At 50.1% G+C, this 19,356-nt stretch overlaps 2 protein-coding genes across 9 annotated transcripts in view; both read left to right on the forward strand.

The window, feature by feature from the left end:
- LOC130158773 (exocyst complex component 1-like) overlaps positions 1-12,153 on the forward strand; it is a 32,020-nt gene extending 19,867 nt beyond the window's left edge. For 3 of the 7 annotated variants that reach the window (XM_056359783.1, XM_056359784.1, XM_056359785.1), the window contains 8 exons: positions 5,595-5,713; positions 5,941-6,054; positions 6,412-6,482; positions 7,071-7,311; positions 7,406-7,589; positions 8,809-9,008; positions 10,755-10,949; positions 11,062-12,153. In XM_056359783.1, coding sequence (XP_056215758.1) covers positions 5,595-5,713; positions 5,941-6,054; positions 6,412-6,482; positions 7,071-7,311; positions 7,406-7,589; positions 8,809-9,008; positions 10,755-10,949; positions 11,062-11,217 — 1,280 coding nt within the window. In that variant the 3' untranslated portion in view covers positions 11,218-12,153. The remainder of the gene's footprint in view (positions 1-5,594; positions 5,714-5,940; positions 6,055-6,411; positions 6,483-7,070; positions 7,312-7,405; positions 7,590-8,808; positions 9,009-10,754; positions 10,950-11,061) is intronic. The other 4 variants (XM_056359782.1, XM_056359779.1, XM_056359780.1 and 1 more) reach the window with 2 other exon arrangements.
- A 152-nt stretch (positions 12,154-12,305) lies between these two features.
- GLOD5 (glyoxalase domain containing 5) lies at positions 12,306-19,356 on the forward strand. 2 transcript variants are annotated; one of them, XM_056359788.1, is made up of 5 exons: positions 12,306-13,074; positions 13,610-13,688; positions 15,831-15,980; positions 16,975-17,130; positions 17,342-19,356. In XM_056359788.1, exons 3-5 carry the CDS (start codon positions 15,840-15,842, stop codon positions 17,492-17,494), a joined length of 450 nt encoding a protein of 149 aa, XP_056215763.1. In that variant the 5' UTR covers positions 12,306-13,074; positions 13,610-13,688; positions 15,831-15,839; the 3' UTR covers positions 17,495-19,356. The 2 variants fall into 2 exon arrangements, with proteins under 2 accessions (XP_056215763.1, XP_056215762.1); XM_056359787.1 differs by having other exon boundaries at positions 12,306-13,688.

A 19,356-nucleotide genomic window follows, 5' to 3' on the forward strand; every position in this document is an offset into this window, starting at 1 on the left:
GCCGTGAGGGGGGCGGCAGGCTGTATTTCATGCAAGCACAGCTGGTCACGGACCCCTCAGACACACTTTTCCCTGTAAAGAGATGGCATCAAGCCTGTCCCTGAAGACACAAGCATATTCATAGCAATATTTGTGAGAGCAGAATGATTTCATAGTGAGCTGACTGTGGGGCTGTGCTCTCCCAAGGTGATCATTACAAGAGAAATCACTGCATCTGACTCAAAATATTCCAGTCAGGTGTTTGTGGAGATAAAAAGAGAAACTGATCTGTCTCCTCTGGAAGTTTTCTATTGCGCAGAAGTTGCATTTTCCTTCAGGAAAACAAAGCACTGTAATGGAAAGTTCCATGCCAGCTTGGCCCAAGTTGAATGTCAAAACCCACTTTGCGTGGTGTGTTTAGTCTATCAGAGCACCAGCCCGGCTCCTTCCAGCTCTGCACCTACTTCATCACTTGTGTCCAGACCCAGGAGCCAGAGGATGAAGCTTACGGAAGGAAATGGGGCTGGTGGCTGACGGATCCTGGCAAAGGGCTCTGCCTTTCTGCTTTTGCTGTGCTGACCCCAAGCAGCAATTGTACTGACAGCCCCTGTCCAGCTGACCCTTCTGCTCACCCTTTGTCTTCTGGGTGAAGCCCCTGCCTTCTCCTGAGGTACAAGGGACAGCTAGGGAGCCTGGGCCATGGGCATCTGGAGGGAGCTACCCTGAACCTCACCAGGCTGCAGGATCTGACCATTGTACGCAATTTCCACTTCTGTAGCGCTCCAGGGCCCGTTCCCTCAGTTTCAGAACCACCTATAAAAGGAAAGGAGAATATCTGAGTGTTTTGCTGTAATCTCCTCCCTGCTCTGTGGATCAGGTTGCCCAGAGCAGCTGTGGGTGCCCCATCCCTGGCAGTGCCCAAGGCCAGGCTGGACGGGGCTGGGAGCAACCTGGTCCAGGGAAAGGTGTCCCTGTCCACGGCAGGGGGCTGGAACTAGATGGGCTTTAAGGTCCCTTCCAACCCAAACCATTCTACCATTCCATGATCTGCTCTGTGAAGAACCTGGTGAGTCTCAAGCAGGGACAGAGAGAGCCTGTGTTAGCAGCAACTTGCACATGAGCTTCTGCTGGCAGCGTTTCCCATGCCAGGGTGACAGAAGAAGCTCCCACATCCCAGGTTTTGTGCTGCCGACTGGCCCTGCATCCCTCTGGGTGGGAGCATTTGGCATCGCTTTGTTTGGCATGACGGCAGCTCAGCAGTTCCCACCTTGCAGAGGCACAGCACCAAGAAGAACCAGTGAAAAGTGCTAGGTCTGCTCACCCCCTTGCTGCACTCCCAGTACTGCCCCAGTCAGTTCCAGTCCAGGGTGGGACAACAGCAACAGATAACTCCCAGAGGCTGGTGGCTGTGTCAGAAGAGAGGGACACAGAGCACTTCTCAGCTCCCCATTTTCAGGTGTCCATCACAGCCGTATCACAACATACCCACCACCACCCCCAGCTCCTCCCCACCTGGTGCCACTTCCCCTGGGAAGACACTCAGCTGCACATACCAGGAAAAGGGGGGACCTCAAGACCATGGGACCAAGCCAGGATGGGCAGTGCTGGCAGTGTACATGTACCCGCAGCGGACTCCTGAAAATAAAGAAGGAAAATATCACCCAAGAAGTCTTGCCATTGGAAAGAAGAGGAAGGGAAAAGGAAAAACACGTGTGCTTTTTCTCCTCACTGCTTTTCATGTTCAAAGATTCATCCCCTTTAGAGGAAGAAAGAGGCAGTAGAAGCCCAGATACTAATTCTTAATTAAAATGTTCCTTTTTGTAATTTTGCTAGAAATGGAGAGAGTGAACACCTCCAGGAAATATTTTTATAGTGACCGGGAACTAGTTTTTCCATGCCAGAATGATCTGCCAAACGATGGAGCCAAGAGAGGGAAAAAATGGGGATCAAAATCTCTGCTAGTTCCAGCAAAGCAGTGATGCGATGAAAAGGACCAAAAGACAAGTTGTGTAGGGAAAGTTAGCAGGACATTTTTATTCTCCTTGTAATTTAAAGACAAGGTAACAGGCAATTTTATCAAAGAGACATGCTGAAAAGTGATGGTAGGAAATTAGTTGTGCATAATGCCATTAACGTGCTGTACTTGTTGCTACAAGCTGTCACTGATGCTGGAGGACTCAGGAAAGCCTATAGCAAGCAGACAACAGGAAAATAAGATGAGGTGGTCATAATATTCCCAGGATGATGCTGAGATACGGACTTTCTGAAAAAGGATTGCATTTTGTAAGAACTGTAAAGGCACACACTTCTCCCACGGGGTTGTTACAAGACACATTGTCACCCTGAATGTCCTTCTCCCTTCTTGGAGGTGCCAGGGACCCAGCAGTGCAGGAGCACTGGATGCATCACTACTTGGAGCTGGGATGCCCACCCTTCGAACACTTTGGCAGTCCCTGCAGCTGCGATCTGGACACCTTCAAGCAGACACAGATGGGCTGGTGGTGACAACCATGAGGATGTATTGGCTCAGGTGGAGGTCCCTGAGCAGTACAGAGCACCGTTCTTGTGCTCCCTTTCCAGCTCATCAGAGATGCAGTGCCTGGGGCCAGCTCTCCCCGCGGTGGCTGGCAGTGCTGGCAGCGGAGTACTGGGACACGACACGGCCAATTCGTGTGGCTCTCCATGGCTCACTTGTTTTTGTTGTCCCCATGTTGCCACACAGCATGTGTCCTTACAGATATAAGCATATGTCCTTATTATTCTTGTCTTTATGGCTGTCCAGCACTGCCCATCCTACTTGGCAGAAGGGTTTGTGCACCAGTAAAGGACCAATTTGCTTCCAGCCCTTTTACGCCTCACTCACATGGGGCCGGGCTCACCTGCACTCAGCCTGGCAGAGAGGGGCATGTGCTTTGCCTCATCTGCCACACCAGGTAAAACAAATAGTTAAAAAAGATGATGTTCCTCTCACCCACCCCTTTCCTCCATGCCTGGATGCAGCTTTTCCTTGGGAAATGTGCTCTTTCTCGCTTAAAAATAGGAATTCCTGATAAGAGGTAATGAACGTACTGGCAGCAAGCAAGGCTGGGGAATTAGCAAGTGGGGAAGAAAACTCTGATCTGTGGCTTGGGAGATAATGTGATCAAACACCATTTCCTGAAGAAGGGCAATTGCTTTTATTTAAACAGAAGGAAATAACAAAGATTATGCATAGGGTAAAGAGGCCCTGGTTTCTATTTGCAAAGTGATTGATGGGCTCCAAGCAAGGGACTTGAGGTGACAGAAAATAAAAGCACCCAAGTTTTTCTCCTCCCAGAGCACAGCTAGGTCTGCTCATAAAGCCATTAAAATGGGCGACATTGCAGGGACAGAGATGACTATTAAAGAGGCTCTTTACAAAAACAGACTTGTTAAAAAAAAAGTGTAGTGCATGTGTTGCAGTCAGTCCACCTGACCTCCTTTTGGTAAATGTTAAACCAGTGATTTCCTTTCAATACTTTGTCTACCTTTAATGCCTATGTGAGTCCCATAAAATGGGAGTAATTACAATCCCAGGAGAAAATCCAGCATCTCTGAAGCCCGTTGCAGTGACAGAAGAACACCTTGATGGTTACAAGCCTGTTACTGCACTGTTATAGATCACCCAAAGGTGCCTGCCTGTTGCCAGCGTGGCCGCCGCGGCCAGGGCAAGATGAGCTGAGCTTTGCCGGCACCATGCTTTGCTCCCCGGGGTGAGAAGGGGTCTGGGACAGGTAGGAAGCCCCAGGCTTGCGTGGGAATGCTCATCCCATCATTAATGTGAGCAGCACATTGAAACTACAGCCACCATGTCACTGCAGAGCATGGTTAGTGATAGGGGGAATTTTTACAAAGTTGTATTGGCAGAGCTTCTGCCAGCCAAACCGGGGAAAGGCACCTTCCCTGGGCTTGCGGTCCTACCAGTGGAGATGTGCCTGCCCACCTCTGGAGACACCGGGGACAAAGTAGGAGGGAGAGCATCACATCTCCTCCCACATCACCTCCCTCTGAAGATGAAGTTGACCTCTTCTGGGCTCGAGGACATACTGGGAGACGAGCAGCATGCTGGCAAGGCACGCATGGGTCCTTCGGCTGGAGGAGCTTGGCAGCAGCAGGCACTGAAAGCGAGCACGATCTCTCCCAGCTCCCAGAGACCTTCAGAGACTCCTGCTGAAATATTTTCTGCGAAATTGGTTGGTCTCAGGCCGTTTTGCAGGGAAGGTCTGGCTTTGATGAAGCTCTGCGGGAACCTCATCCAAGGTCTTCCCCGATGTTTCACCTGCTCGCTGGGGCGAGTCCTGCATGGAGGAAAGCCCAGGCTGTGAGGACACTTGCCTGATAACATCCCTCATCCCTGCTTTAAAACACCCCAGGCTCGCTCCAGCTCTCCATGCCTCTTTCTTTCTGTGGCAGCAAATTTTTAGGGTTGATTCCCTGCCCCCATAAAGGATTATTTATGTTGATTGCTTCTAAATATATCACCTGATCATTTATTACCTTGCTTCAGTATTATGGGAGAGTTTAGAAGGCAAACCCCAAGCTGTTTATAATTGTGAGCCATAATTAAGTCTTTTTTTTTTTTCCTCATTTTCCCATTCCCTTTTCCACACTAAAATTTACAGGCTCATAAAATTCTTTCCTGTTTCCTGTGGGGAGATATTTTTTCCCTAGTTTTGCTACTTCCCAGCAAGTGAAATTATCATCACCCATTGCATAAGGGTGGGAAAGAGATTATGAAGCAGCTCATTAATTTTCTCCGTGGTTTTAGCAAGGTTGAGGTCGCGAGCAGGGCTGTCCATCATCCCTCATCCCTGCTTAGCACGGAGGGCATCTGACAAATCCTTTCCAAAGGTAAAAGCCCTGCAGGTAGTGGCTCGAATAAAGATATTTCAGATGTTATGAGAAATGGAGAGCTGGCCTGACACACCAGGAAACCTCTGGGTTAGTGGGATGATACCAGTATTTAGAAATAATTAGAAAATAATATGGATGTTTCCCCACAGATTTCTCTTAGTGATTATAATAATATTCTATTAATGCTCATTTCAAAAAAATATTTTGGCTTTTCCACTTAAATCAAGCACCCAGTGAAAACACTGTGGTAAAACTAGTAATGTTTGAAAAGCATATTAATATCCAGATGAATGTTTATAATTTTAAAAGGCCATTTTTTACAAAAAAGCCAACGCTCCCCCCCTGCCTGGATAATGTTTTATGGCAATTTACCATCAAAACTAAGCAGCAAGTGTTTTCCCTGAAACTCTTGCAGGCATTTCTGCTATTTATGCTCTTATCACCTAGGATTTTTTACTCCCCAGTCCTCAAGAGTTAGTACTAAGCACTAAACAGCAAAAGGGTAAGCGTCACAGACAGTGAAATAAAAGCATCATGAAAAAGAAACAGTTGAGAAGGCAGAGAAAAAAAAATGAGAGCAAAACCTGCGTCCCCCGTGTATCAGGATCCAATAGGAAAAGGCCAATTCACACATAAGATCAGACATAAAAAGGGACATTTAAACTTGTTAATAAAATGATCAAAGGAGCTGGAGAGGCCAAGAGGGGTGGAGATGTCTAACTGCTCACCAACACACCATGCAGGTCTTCAGGAAAGCTTAGAGAAGCCAATGGTGATGGGGAGCAGGCAGCAGTCTCGATGGAGCCTCCCAGGTAGCAGAGAAGACCAGGAGCACACGCTGGACAAGAGCAATGTCATCAAGGTAAGGCGCTGAGGTTTTCTAAAGGGCTCCTGTGTTGCCCAGGGGCTGTGCCAGTGCTGCAGCCCATCCTGTATTCCTTTCTCTAGGGCTGTCTACCTGGAGCAGAAGTAGACATGTTCTGTACTGCTGACCTGGCTTAGATGTTACTTCAGGTGGACATGGACATCTACTGCAGTGTCCTCAGTGTGTGCTAGAAGGGTTTTCTAATGTGTCTGATGATTTCTAAGCAGATGCTGGAACAGGTGCTGAGAGAGCTGCAACCCCTTTGCACCGCGGAGCAGCAGTTCATTGAGAAGTTCTTCCAGCTAAGCCACGGTGCTGCAGAGCTGCAGGTGCCGGAGGTAAGTGCGAGGACTATGTCCTCTCCTGTCCCATCAGCCAGTCCTCCCTCCAGCTTGATAGAAGCCTCAGCAGGCACAGTGGGGTGGCCACTTACCTCTATCAGATACCTGAGCTCTCCTGGGCTTTTGTCCTCTGGTAACTGTTGGTGCTATCAGTAGTGGGGAAGCTTAAGACCTCCTGATGACAGAGGAGAATGCAACTGGACTTGATTGATAGCTCCAGCAAAATCACAGGATGTCTAAGCACTAAACACAAGACTCCAACATGAAGCAGCAGAAATAAAACCCACATCTCAAGTTTTCCTCTCTAAGGGCAGGCAGAAAAAATCATAATTCCCATGCCATTCTTCCTTTCAGGCATCTGCCACTAAGGGAGGAGAGAGCATGGCATCCCCAGAGGACCCTCCTTGCACCAAGCCTCGGAACCAGTATGTGGGTGATGGGATACAGCTGGCTGCTCTGACAGGGGCATGGTCTGGGCTGTCCTGCCTGAGGAACTGGTAGAAGGGATTTTTTTTCACTCCCGATGTCTTCTAATGGTGTCAGGTTTGCACCCTGGATAGCAAAAAAACAGGAGGCATTGTGGCTGCGCACGCAGAGAGGCTGAGCAGAGCCTGCTGGTTCTGCCTGTCCCCAGTGCAGTGGCTCTGCTCCAGGGTGGATCAGGAGGCAAGGTTTGTGTGTCACGGAAAATCCTGTGTTTTCATCAAGTTTATTTCCTTATTAGTAATGTCATAAAGTGAAAATACACTATGGAATAGAAGTCTTATAAAAAACTTATATAAAAATCAGCATAAAAACACTGACATTTTTCATTTGGCTGGTGAAACAGGACATTTCAGCATCCTCCCACAAGCCAAGACAGTGAAGAGTTGAAGGATGACCCAAGCATAAACAGGCTTAACTGCAATACAGGAGGCTTTAATTATTTCTTTAGATTTGCCCTTGCTTCTGCAGCTGGCCACAGGGCTGGTGCTCCCCTCCATTTCATTGCCTTTTTTTTTTTTTTTTTTAAGACTAGAAGAACCTATGACCCAGCTGCTGAGTGAGATCTTCAGTTGCCTGGAACCAGAGCTGAGAGGATTTCTAGATGTCTGCAATAAGGTCCACCCACTTGGCTGCTTGCAGGTCCTGGTTACCTTGAATGACTCCATCTTTGAGATGTGGGGCTCTTCTTCAGCTCTCCCTTCATCCTTCCTCAACACTGTCCTGGGCAACATGCTGCTCCTGGCCAAGGGCAGCTTCAACAAGTGCATTGTGAGTGTCAGTAGACCAAGTAGACCTGAGTGAATCTTCTAGTATGGTCTTCATGGAGGGCAGTACTGGTTTATGCATTGTGTGTTGTTGCCAGGGGGCCTTGTGCAAAGAGGCTGAGGAGGCAAAGATGCCCAGCAAGATGAAAGGTGGGATCCTGCCCTCCGTGAGCCTCTTTGAGGAGTTTGTGAACTTCTCAGAGAAGGTGTTCAGGACAGCTCGGCGGAGAGGGGAGCTGGACAAAGCATATCTTAGACTGGCCGGCAGCATCTTCAGCAGCAGTGAGTACTGAGCCTAGCGGCTGGATGTGTCAGTCAGGCAAACGTGTCACTGCAGCTTCAGGAGTTACTAGCAATCAGCTGAGCCACCTGAGCAGAGTATGTGCAGGCTGCCTGCCTCCCGGGCACAGCCTGGAGCTGGAACTGCCCTCACCGAGCAACGGCCTGGGAGCATCAGACAAATTCAGAGCTCCTGGCATGCCATGTGCACAGTGTCTGCCACACCGGGACGGTCCCTGTTGTGACAGGGCTGAGACACATGTGCTTAGCTTTGAATCCAAGTCATCCTCTCCTTTCCTGCTATGGAGGGAGCAGTTTATTACAACAGACCAGGCTGCTTACAAGGTCTTGGGAGCAGCAGCAACCAAAGAGCAACTTCCCCCAGAACAACACAGCATGTTGGTAGGGAGAGAGGGCTTGGGAGAACAAGGCAGGTAGCTTTCAGTAGGTCCCTGTGTTGTCCCAGCCAGTGCCCAGTGCTGTTAGTCAGTAGCGATACCCTTCTCCCCAGTTGGGAGAGGATCTGAGGGGCTGCAGAAGTAACAGCTCCAACCCTCCAAACCACAGATCACAAGGTGGTGTCGAAAGGCAGCTCCCACCTGCAGATGAGCCTGGGGTGACCCACTGAATAGCAGCTCATAAATCCCTCACCACAGCCCCTTCCAGGCTCCAGCAGTGTGCACAGCAAGGCAGGTGAGACGGGGAACCCAGCTCATGAACAGGGACCAGTATTGTGTTATGAATAGTTACTGCCTCCAGTACTGGATGAAGTCAGACGGTTCAAATGACACAGCCTAATGACACATCTACTGCCGTGAGCGAGAAGGGCCCCCTCTGCTCTGCATGCACAATGCGCTACCCATGCTCTTGCCCTCTCCAGACCAGCCAGCACATGGCTGGCAGCGTGGTGAGCTGTGCCCCCTGCCCAGCAGGCTGAGCATCTGCCATGCTGCTCCAGACCCAGATCAGAAACAGATTTGGTCAGGGCTGGACTGTCCCTGCACTCTTTTAGGTAAACACTTAAACATCATGACCCCAGCAATCTGCAAGGCAAGGTGGTTGAAGACCTGAACAATGCTCACCTGAGCTTTTGGTTAAGCTGTCCACTAGTGGCCAAAGCCTAAGAGCATCTGCATCTTATGTCCCTCCTAACCCAGCCTGTGGGGTCTTCTCTCCATACCTGGTTTATTTCCCTTTTTTTTTTTTTAAAAAAAAAAAAAAGTCAACAGTCTGTCCTCAGCAAACCTGAAGGTAAATGCAGATATGATCATGATGGAAAATTTCCACCACATTCACTGCTTCCTGTGCCAAAAGAAGATCCACTGCTTGGAGGGCAAGAAGAGAGAAGCCAAGGAGAGGTATAGTGAGCATATGGAGAAATATGTCATCAGGTACCTGGGCCAGCCACTGGAGAAGCTCAATGTGAGTACAGGGTAAACTGACCTTTGCCTGGGTCCCAAAGGGCAACTGCACTTCCCAAAATTATGAATTAACTGGTGCCAAATCACCCCTCCCCAAGTCCAGCCTGGGACTGTATTAGTTTGTTGTCACCTCCCCGATGCTCCCATGCTCTCTCTGACCACTGACTGGTGGGTGTCACCACGCAGCGCAGCCCCAGCAAGAACAAGGCTCAGCAGCATCAGGCGCGGGGACCAGCCCTGCACCTCGGCCTCCGCACAGCAGCATGAGGACCCGCTCATGCCCCCGCTCTGGGTTGCGTGCCTGCCTCTGGCAGATGCTAGTTCCCTTTTTGCACGGCTGCCTGGGCTAGCAAGTCTAAAGCAGCTTCACGCTTCCGAAGCGGCTGCTTTGTTAAATGAGCTGAGAGCATCTGGCTTTGCTAGCGCAGACATTACCCTCCCTCCCAGACACACGGCTACTCCCGAGACCCCTCCTTGCTCCGCTCCTTCTCTCTGCTCACCAGCCTAAAACATCTCACAGACTGAGGTCGGCTTGAATTATTTATAGGGCCTGTTGGTTTCAATTAATTTCCAGTCTTTGCTGTCAAACATCATGTAAGTTTGATGGGAAAATCAGCTCGGGGTCTCATGTTACCTGCAGCCCTGCTGCATTCAGGGTCTCAGACCCTTCCTCTGCAAGAGAAAGTGCAATTCCATTGCTCACAACAAAGCAAAGCGAGTGGCTTACGAGGGTGCTCGGACCGTGTCCTGCTCAGGGATTTCCAGAGCCCTGGCACGGCCATCTCCATAGCTCTGCAGGCGTGAGCACAATCCACTAGTGTCAAGAGAAGTTGCAAAGGGACCTGGGTAACATGGGAGCCCATGTTTTTGAAAACATTTAGAAACCTCTTTCTCTCCAAAAATACTTAGGATTTAGGGTATTTCTCCACAACAAAATTGCACTGGAAATACCCAAGTCAGCAAACAGATTGCTGGGCTGTAGGAACAGGAAGGCAGACAGTAGGATGAAAGTAGTGACTATTGCCTTTTATCTGTCTTCATTAGACCAGATGTGGAATACCACATCCAGCTGTGGCAGGGAGATGTAAGTCACATCCACCCATGACAAGAGGTGTTGCTAAGCTGGAGTAAGGCCAGTGGAGGGTCACCAGCATGGTGAGGAGAGGCTGAAGGAGCTGGGCTTGGAGAAGAAAGTTTCAGAGTTACCTAGTAGCTACCTTCCCTAGAGTATTACTGAGGGTGGTAAAAGACAACAGCCAGAAAATGTAAAAAGGAAGGTTCCAGCTGGGTAGAAGGAAAAAATGAATACAAGGATAATAAAGCACTGAAACAGTCTGTTCAGAGAGGCTGCACAGTCTCTACCCTTCAGGTTCCTGGAAGAACTGAAAAAACTTGAGTTTTGCTTTACACTTTTTCAGATTCTGGGATCCCCCAACCCCACCTCTGGCTCCAACCCTTTGTAGTGAGCCAAGCTGTATGAAGCACCAAGGAACATGAGTAATGTCTCCAGCAGTCCCATTGCTCTATGATACTGCAACGCTTAGAGAGGCTGCTGGCCAAGTAGGGAGGGAAGAGAACTGATGAACTTCCCCATGCCCTGCTTTTCTGAAGGACAAACTACCTTTAGTACTTCATTTCCACTTAATTAGGCATGGGAAGGGAACTGAGGAAAGTGGTCAGGTTTCAGCCCTCACGTGGGAGTCTGCCTTAGGGCAGCTCATCAGTGAATGTCTCCTTGCCTTCCCAGCACTTCTTCGAAGGGGTGAAAGCCCGTGTGGCTCAAGGGGTAAAAGAAGAAGAAGTCAGCTTTCAGCTGGCCTACAGCAAGCAAGAGCTGAGGAAGGTCATCGAGAAATACCCTGGCAAAGAAGTAAAAAAAGCCCTTGAGACCCTCTACAGGAAAATCCACAAGTATCTCTCCCCAGAGGAAAATCTTTTGCCGGTAATTGGAGTGTGACCTGGTTGTAATGCTGTGATTTTGGGGGGGTTCAGGGCTGCTAAGCACATTCAGCTGTCACAGGCTGATGACAGGAGCTGACAGTGTTCTTCCCTAGGTGGTGTGGCACGCCATGGAGCAGGAGTTCATACGTCAGTACCAGGAGTTTGAGGAGCTGATCCAACGTTGTTATGCAGGGTCAGGGATTGTCATGGACTTCACCACGGAGGACTTGCTGAACTACTTCAAGTCCATCACGCTGTCCAACATGTAGAGACAACCCCCTCTAGATGTCTGCTGGGAGCAGCTCAGGAACCCTCATCTGCAGCTGCACCTTTAAGGAGCTAAACTCAAAACCCTGCTCAAGCTTGATAATGTGGGGGTCCCACCCTGACCTTAATGTCAAAGTGTCTCTGTCTTCTTGGGCTAAGGCTAGATCTCCCTTGGAGAAGCAGGGTTCTCAGACAAAAGCCACAGCTTCCCTGCTCCAAGAAACCATTATGCAGCTAGTAAAAAAACCCCACAAACACACACCCTTTCCCCCCCCCCCAAAAAAAAAACAACAACCAGAAACAAACCCCACCCCAACCCTCCCCAAACTCACATCTCTGCCAAAGGGAGTGCCAGTTCAGCTTATAAACTGAAGCCCAGACCAGCAGGATCATTGACCAGGTAGAGGCACATCTGGAGCTAGGCTAGGAACCAGCACCTATCCACCAAACCTCAGACATAGAGTGGGAGCCCTGAGAAGAGCTTAAATATGCCTCAGGTCCCATGGATGTGCGTGGAAGCCTCCAGATGAGGCTGGTCAGGGCTATTAAGGCCAATTAGTGCCCTCAAAGCCTTGTCAGGGATCAGTGCCACTGGTCCTTTTACTAGCATCTGTGGGAATAACTTCAGGAGTTCTAGTAAAGAAAAGAGACTAGGATTTTTTCCAAGAAAATGGGGTTTGGGAGGTCTACCCACTGCTTACCACTCTGTCCCTCTTGATCTGGACTGGAAAGGACAGTAGAAATCACCAAGATAGCCCGCTCATTCACATGTTGTGGAAATCAGGAGTGGACAGAAGGAAGAGTTGCTGCAGCCTCCTTCAGGCAGGGCTGCAGCGCGAGACAAGTGGCACTGTCCTGCTTGCCCCACTTGTGGCCAGCTGGCACAGGAGTGGGCTCTCCCCTGTGTTTCGAAAATAAATGTGGTCTGTTTTCTGTAATTACCCTCAGGGACGATTTATGAGCCTCTTGCCGCATTCAGAGCATTGCCATCCTTTTCTGTTGTTTGGTGTGGAGACCGGTGGCAGTCCCCCCCACTGGAGGACTCTTAGGGGACACCACCATGCTGGGGAGGAACAGCCTTTTGCTGAGCTCCAGCTATGGGATTTCCACCTTGATTCTGCCTTCTCCATTGCCTTCTCCAGCTTGAGGAAACCCACAGTGACCTTCAAGGCAAGGAAGGCACGAGGGTGGTGTTGCATGTCCCAGGATTATCTTGTCTAACCTACTCAACCTCACCATTTCTAGCTGACAGTAGATGATAACCCATGAAGTATATTTAGGAGCAATTCTGTGGGCCAACTAGGATAATTATGGGAGAAAAATCCCAAAAGGATGCAGGCACTTTGAGTGCTCACTCCCACAGCAGCCCACAGATGTCCTTTCCATTGAGGCAGAAAAGAAAAGAAAAGAAAAGAAAAGAAAAGAAAAGAAAAGAAAAGAAAAGAAAAGAAAAGAAAAGAAAAGAAAAGAAAAGAAAAGAAAAGAAAAGAAAAGAAAAGAAAAGAAAAGAAAAGAAAAGAAAAGAAAAGAAAAATTTTCAGCTATTTCCACGTCTTGGGAATTATGGTTTTATTTGGTGTTTTGCTGTACACATTCAAGCATGGGCAGCTTGGGTGGAGAAGGTCTAGGCAGGATGATTTTAACACAGAATGTCGTGTGCCTTGAACCACTTGCGTGGCAGCTTTTCCACAGCCAGAACTACTCGCTCCTTTGGAGCCAACGGCCCAAGAGCCTCACAACTTTCAAAACTCCATTTTATTTTTTACAGGTTTGGGTTCTGTAGAGGAAGAAAAAGAAAACCTCAGGCCACAGAGAACCCCTTTGGACATGTCTGTTTGCAGAAAGGGGCGTTCAAAAAGGTGCTCAAAACTGTGCACATCACCCTGAGGCTCTTCCTGTTGCTCCTTGCTACACATTGGCTGTTAGCATGGCACCTACAGCTCACACGTCTTTTACTAGTGGGAGCTTGCAGTGCTCCCAGGGGCAGCAGGGCAGTAAGACCTCAGCATGCTGCATGGCAGAAAATAATCTTGGAGGCAAAGAGGTGAACAGGCGCGTTGCCTGCTGCTGGGGGGCGGGGGGAGCGGGGAGCCTGCTGCAGCCTTCTCCAGGGATATCCTTACTTCTTCCTAACAATAAGCCACCCCAGTCTGAGCACCAAACTCAGCTGTGAGCTTTAATATAGCACATTAACACACCTTTCCCTTGCAAAGGGGCCAATAGGTGGCTAAAATATCCAGCCTCTTTTTCCGGGATTTTTCAAGCAACTCTGTAGTTGGACTTTCAGGTCCTTTGGGTCAAGGTACACCTCTGCGGGGAGCACTGCTCGGAGCTCCTCTTTCTAATCTCGCCATTCCCCCACTTCTTTCCACTGCGACATTGCTGCTCACACAGCTCGGCGCCGGGCAGCAGGAAGACGATGGTCAGGAGGGAAGGGTCACCGGCTTGCCCGGCTGCTTGTCCCCTCTCACAGGTACTCACTCACCCTGTTTCTGCAGTGTGATTTCCTTGTGGTTGTTTGTGAGGGGCTGCCGTGGGAGGGGAGGGCTGTGTTTGCAAGGCTGGCTCAGCAGGAGGTGGGAGCTGCAGGCTGTGACAAGGGGGGCCCTGCAACTTGGGAGCACCCAGGAAAGCTGGCAGGGCGGACAGGACTTCGCGAGGGGCTGAGCCCAGGCTGCTCGGAGGTGAGGCTGTTGGACACCAAACGCTGGCAGCAAGGAGGAGCAGTGACTTCCCGCTGTCTCTGCCCACAGCTGCCCCTGTAACTGGTGCCAGCACTGGCCATGCCGCAGCTGGGCTTGTGGGCGTCTGGCTCCTGCTCCAAGGGAGCCCCCCACAACTGCAGTGAGCAGATGCCCGGGTGAAACTGGCTTTATGCTGACCTTGCTCCTGTGTCAGCGGGGCTTTGAGATCCTTCCTTGCGAGGTGTTTCCCACACAAGAGAAAGCACCAAGAACCCCCGTAAGCTCAGACTGTTGATTACCCTCATGCTGCATCTCCTTGAATCTCCAGCATCAGCCTCACCCTCTGCCAGCTGATGACACCTAGCAGTCTGAAGGCAAATGGCAAGGCCAAAAAGGGGTTGGTGTAGTCGGCTGTCTTCCTGATTTGTGCCACTTAATGCTGTGTTAGTGTCAAGAGGCTTTATTTTCCATCTGTTTCCTCCCCCAAGAGGCAGCAGGAGTGTCAAGCTTCCCTTGCACAGGGGTGTCAGTGGAGAAATTGTTGAGGGTCTCAGAAGTGTGAATTGTCATTTGTGTCAGGATTTGGGGCTTTTTAAGAGTTAGAAGTAAATGTAGAGAGCTGTTACTGATTTGAAGGAAACTGGACTCCACTTGTCATTGAGGGGCACGTCACAGCCTCCCTAGTTTCCACACCCAGGTTTTCTGAAGGTAAAACCAACCAAACCCAAAAAGAAATTAAAACTTCAGGGCCAAATCCATTTCCTTTTCACAGCTTAGTGCAAAGGTGCTCCCAGGCTCTGGGGAACAGCAGAAGACCTGCTGCCATGGAGCAACACAGCCCGAGCCTGCTTTAAATGTGTGTTGATGATCAGAGATTCAGGGATCATCAGTGGGTCATTGGAGTCATCAGAGCAGGAGCATCAGGGATCCTGCTCTGGTGTGGATGGGGCTGCAGTGAAGCAGAGATGTGACAAGTAGGTCACTGAAATATTTCCAGCATTCTTTATTTTCCTAAACATGATTTTCTCCTGCCAAGCCACTCACCCATTTGCCCCTTGGGCTCGGTTCCACAGTGCAGTTGTGTTGGTGGCAAGTTTCCATCCTCTTGGTGCTGGTCAGGGCCACAGTCCCTATCTTATGATCCCATGATTTACATCTACATTACATAGGCACCAGAAGGGATTCTGTTCCCTTCCTGCAAGATGACGACACAGCGCCTTCCCATGGGGACACCAGGCAGCTACTTCAGCCCTGGTGCTCTCTTCTCACAGGAATGTTCTTCCCCTAGAGACATCCTGATGGGTCACTTCCAGCTCGAGAGGATTCTGTGATTTCCTATCACACTGCCAGGGCCCAGCTTGTCTTCACTCTCTGTCTTTGCTCCGCTTGGATGAGTGTCTGCACCTGGACATGAAAGAGGTTGGGAGGACACCAGAGAGAGTTGGAAGGAAGGATCCCATACATGGTCCATCCTTGGTGCACACAGGTTTTTGTGCACTGTGAGCTCAGCATCTCGGTGACATCAGCATCCAGCGAGGTCACCCAGCTGGTTCTTCAGATCTGGCCCCAGGCAGGGGCTCTGGCATGCTCAGGTGCCCCATCAAAGTGGGGGTCTGAGGGCCTTCCAGGGAGGAGAATTTATTGCTTCTGTACTTGTGCCACCTACAGGTCAAAAGAAGACCTGTTTGATCTCTATTCATGGTTCAGTTCATAGAATAATAGAATGGTTTGGGTTGGAAGGGACCTTAAAAATCATTTAGCTCTAATCTCCTGCCATGGGCAGGGACACCTTCCATTAGCCCAGGTTGCTCCAAGCCCAGTCCAACCTGGCCTTGGAGACTGCCAGGGATCACAACTGCCTGGATCATTTCCCTGAGTACCTGGATGCTCCTAATTTTCATGTTTTGTGATTTTGCATGGTGGTTTCCCAGTCCTGAGATATGTCCTGGAAGGAAGAGTGTATGAGTCCACCCTCATGTTTCATCCAGCGTCTGGACCACCTTGTGTTGACTGTGAAGAACATTGAGGATGCTGTGGCCTTTTATTCCAAAGTCCTGGGCATGGAGGTGAAGACTTTCAAGGTAACATGGGGCATAGGCTCGGCTCAGGCCTAGGGGATCTGGAGCTGCAGTTCTGGCCAGTGGCTGGGCCTTGTGGATCTCTAATAGGTTCCCTGGGGCACCTCCTTGGGGTCAGGATGGTAGGACTAACACAAGCTGCAGGCCATCAAGCTCCGAATTTCAACAGACTCAAGCTGAGTCAGAAGAAAGTCCAAACCTCGCTGCAGAAGGAGACAACGTGACAAAAAAAGAAAGCTTCTTTGAAAAACAATACCTAGGACTGAAGGAGGAGAATCCTCAAAGCCACGCATCTTCTGAAAATGTCTGACAGGCTCTTGTTTTGGTATTTCCATTGGCAAAGAGAGGAAAAGTTGGTTAACACTTTCAGAACAGCCCCAACTCATCTCCTGCCCAAGCTTCAGGCCACTTGGCCTGTTTTGAACATACACTGCACTTTTTTAACTTCCAAACTTATGTCCTTTTCTCCTGCCCCATCAGTCCTCTTCAAAGCAGTTGCACTCACATCCCAAGGCTATGGTGAGCTTCGGGGTCTTCTTCAGGTGGGCACAACTGGCAGGGCAGTCTCCTGGATATCCATGGGGTTTCAGGACTCAGCTGCCATATGAGCCTGCAGAAATCTCCTTGAGAGTCTGCAAAAAGAAGAGATGCCAAAAACTCCTTCATCACCTTCTGTCTGTTGCCTCACCTTTGTTCCCACTGCAGCATCAGCCTGCGCATTATTTGTGCGACTGCTGCCCAGGCAGGCTGGAGAGTGCCCCAAACGCAAAACTACATCACTGGGTTTGGAAGTAGCTGCATGTGGCTGTAGGACTTTCCTGGGTGACTCATGGGAGCTTTGCAGCGGTCAGTTCTTGTCTTGGGTTGCCACAGCAAGAGCCCAGAGCTAGCAGGACTACAGCCAGGTCCCCAGGACTTTTAGGACTACCCAGGTGAGTGGATGTTGAAGGCTTCCAGCCCAGTAAGTCTCATTGCACTTTCTTTTCTTTGGGGACAGGAAAATCGCAAAGCTTTACATTTTGGTAACCAGAAGTTTAACCTGCATGAGGCTGGGAAGGAGTTTGAACCCAAGGCTCGGTGCCCAGTCCCTGGCTCTGCAGACATCTGCCTTATCACACAGGTGCCCCTGGACCAGCTGCTGGATCATCTCAAGGTAAGGAAGGCACAGAGTGTCCACAGGGCAGTGTGACACCAAGAGGCATGAAGCCAGAGCATCCGAAGCAACACTTTCAGGGTCTGTGTCTCGGGGAATGTCAGAACTGTCTCATCCAGCAGCTCAGGTTTTCAAGGCAGGGGAAAGAGTACCCAGTGCCCTGATAAGACTACCTTAAGCACTGAACCTCTGCTCTTATGTCTCCTCCTAGGCCTGTGGGGTGATTATTGAAGAGGGTCCCGTGGCCAGAACTGGTGCTATGGGTCCAATAACATCCATCTACTTCCGAGATCCTGATGAGAACCTGATCGAGGTTTCCAGATACTGCACAGAAGCAGCTGCAGTCAACGGAGGGGAACCCTAACCACAACCCATACTCTGCTCGTGTCCCAGCAGGAGACAGGATGCAGAGGCCAGGCTTTTGATGGCCACTTTACAGGTTCAAGATTTTATTTTGCAAACCTGGGACAAGCCTCAGATCTCAGCCGTAAAAATAGGGCTGCATGAACCTCGAGAGTTTTCCCAAGGCAACCTGCTCAGCTCTCACCCCTGATTGTGAATCCTACTTTTATAAATCACCATCAATGGAGACTTCATGACAGATTCTTGCAAGATCTGTCCTGCTGCTGCTGCACTACACTTGTTGAGACATTTTTCCTGAAGCCTGACACCCCTTTTGCTGCAGTGGAAGCCCCTCATTTCTACACTGTCCACCATGAACACAAAAGAATTTGCCATTGCTCTCCTCTTTATAGTCACTTTTACACAGCTGAAGATTTCCGTCTCTCTTCCTCTCCATCTGCCTGCTTGCTTTGACTCAGGCTGGCTGGCATTGGTGGCTCTCACACCAAACCAGTGGTGTAATTCCAGCTGTGACTGTTGAAACCCAGTTCCTGCCTGGAAACCAGGAACGTGGCCTCAGTGCCTGACACAGTGCTCCTGAGGCCGAACCTCTGTGCCTCATACTCAGCTCTGCATAAATAGTTACAAGGTTCCTGTCACCTGGGATGGGAAAAAGCAGAGATGAGATGGCTGCATGGAGGGGACAGTGTCTAAATTTGGGGAGTTCACCCAGATTTATGAAGGGGTGGGAGGGAAATAAGGTGCTGAGAAGATGCTGGCATCAGCCAGAAAACATCAGTTCCCCCTTGCAGTCCAGCCTAGTTGCCCTGTTTCCGCAGTAAGGCAGCAACAGGGCTTTGCTCTGGCCCCTGCACCAGCTGTGTGTGTCTGGCCTGCATATCCCGCTGCCAAGGGAAGGATGCAACCTTGCACGGCAGCTTGGGGGTAGGGTGGGGGATTTGGTCCTCCTTTCCATCCCCATGCACAACACATTCCTGTGGACTGTTTCTCTCAGTACTTCATCTTGGGAATAGCAGCCTCCTTGCAAAACTTGACCCCCTGTGGCAACATGCCCAGAGCCTGGGAGAGCCTCTGGACCAGGGAGAGGAAGGCCAATGCTCTTGTCTTCCTCTGTCCAGAAGAGGCACCCATGGTTGCTCCAGGATCTCTGGCATTGAGCTGCCTGCATGGCATGGAGGGAGGCAGGGCTCACCGCGGTGAGGAGGAGGAAGGTGCTCCGGCAGGGCTGGGGCAGGGGGGCTGCTGCAGCACAGTCCACTCTGACCGATGGCACTCAGGTGCTTGTGGGACTGTCCTAAGGTTTTTTCTTTCTTTAATTATTTAAAAAGCAATTCCTCAATTATTTAGAAAGCATAAAGCAATCAAGAATGACTTGGGGTTTTTCAAGGAGAGCAGTTCCCTAGCTGGCCACACTGCGGTAGCAATGTTATCATCACGGAAACGGTGTTGGAAGGCAGAGAGGACTCTTCTGACCTCTACAGTCAAAATCCTCCCTAAAATTGAAGTAATTCCTGAACTGTCCTATGGTTTTTTTTCTGGCGTTTCGGGAGAATTTTGCACCAAAATTCTCCATGGTGCAAAAAAATGCAAAGCACTAAAAACCTGAGTGCTTCAGGTGCTCACAAGCTTGTGCCGGCGGTGGCCCAAGGGATGAAAGCTGCTCGAGTTGAACCAGTTGTGGCAACTAAAGACGAGAGTCGCCGTGGGAGAAAGCAGCCACCGGCATCTCATGAGCTTTACCCAGTGCATGGAGCCACGGTGGGGCCCTCCGGAGGGACCCCCGGGAGGGACCCCGGGAGCGGGGCCCGCGGCCCCGGCGGCGGCTGCTCTCCAGGGTGCTGAGGGCCGAGGCCGTGTCCTGCC

Source organism: Falco biarmicus, chromosome 14 (assembly GCF_023638135.1).
Source record: "Falco biarmicus isolate bFalBia1 chromosome 14, bFalBia1.pri, whole genome shotgun sequence".
Classification (NCBI taxonomy): Eukaryota; Metazoa; Chordata; class Aves; order Falconiformes; family Falconidae; genus Falco; species Falco biarmicus.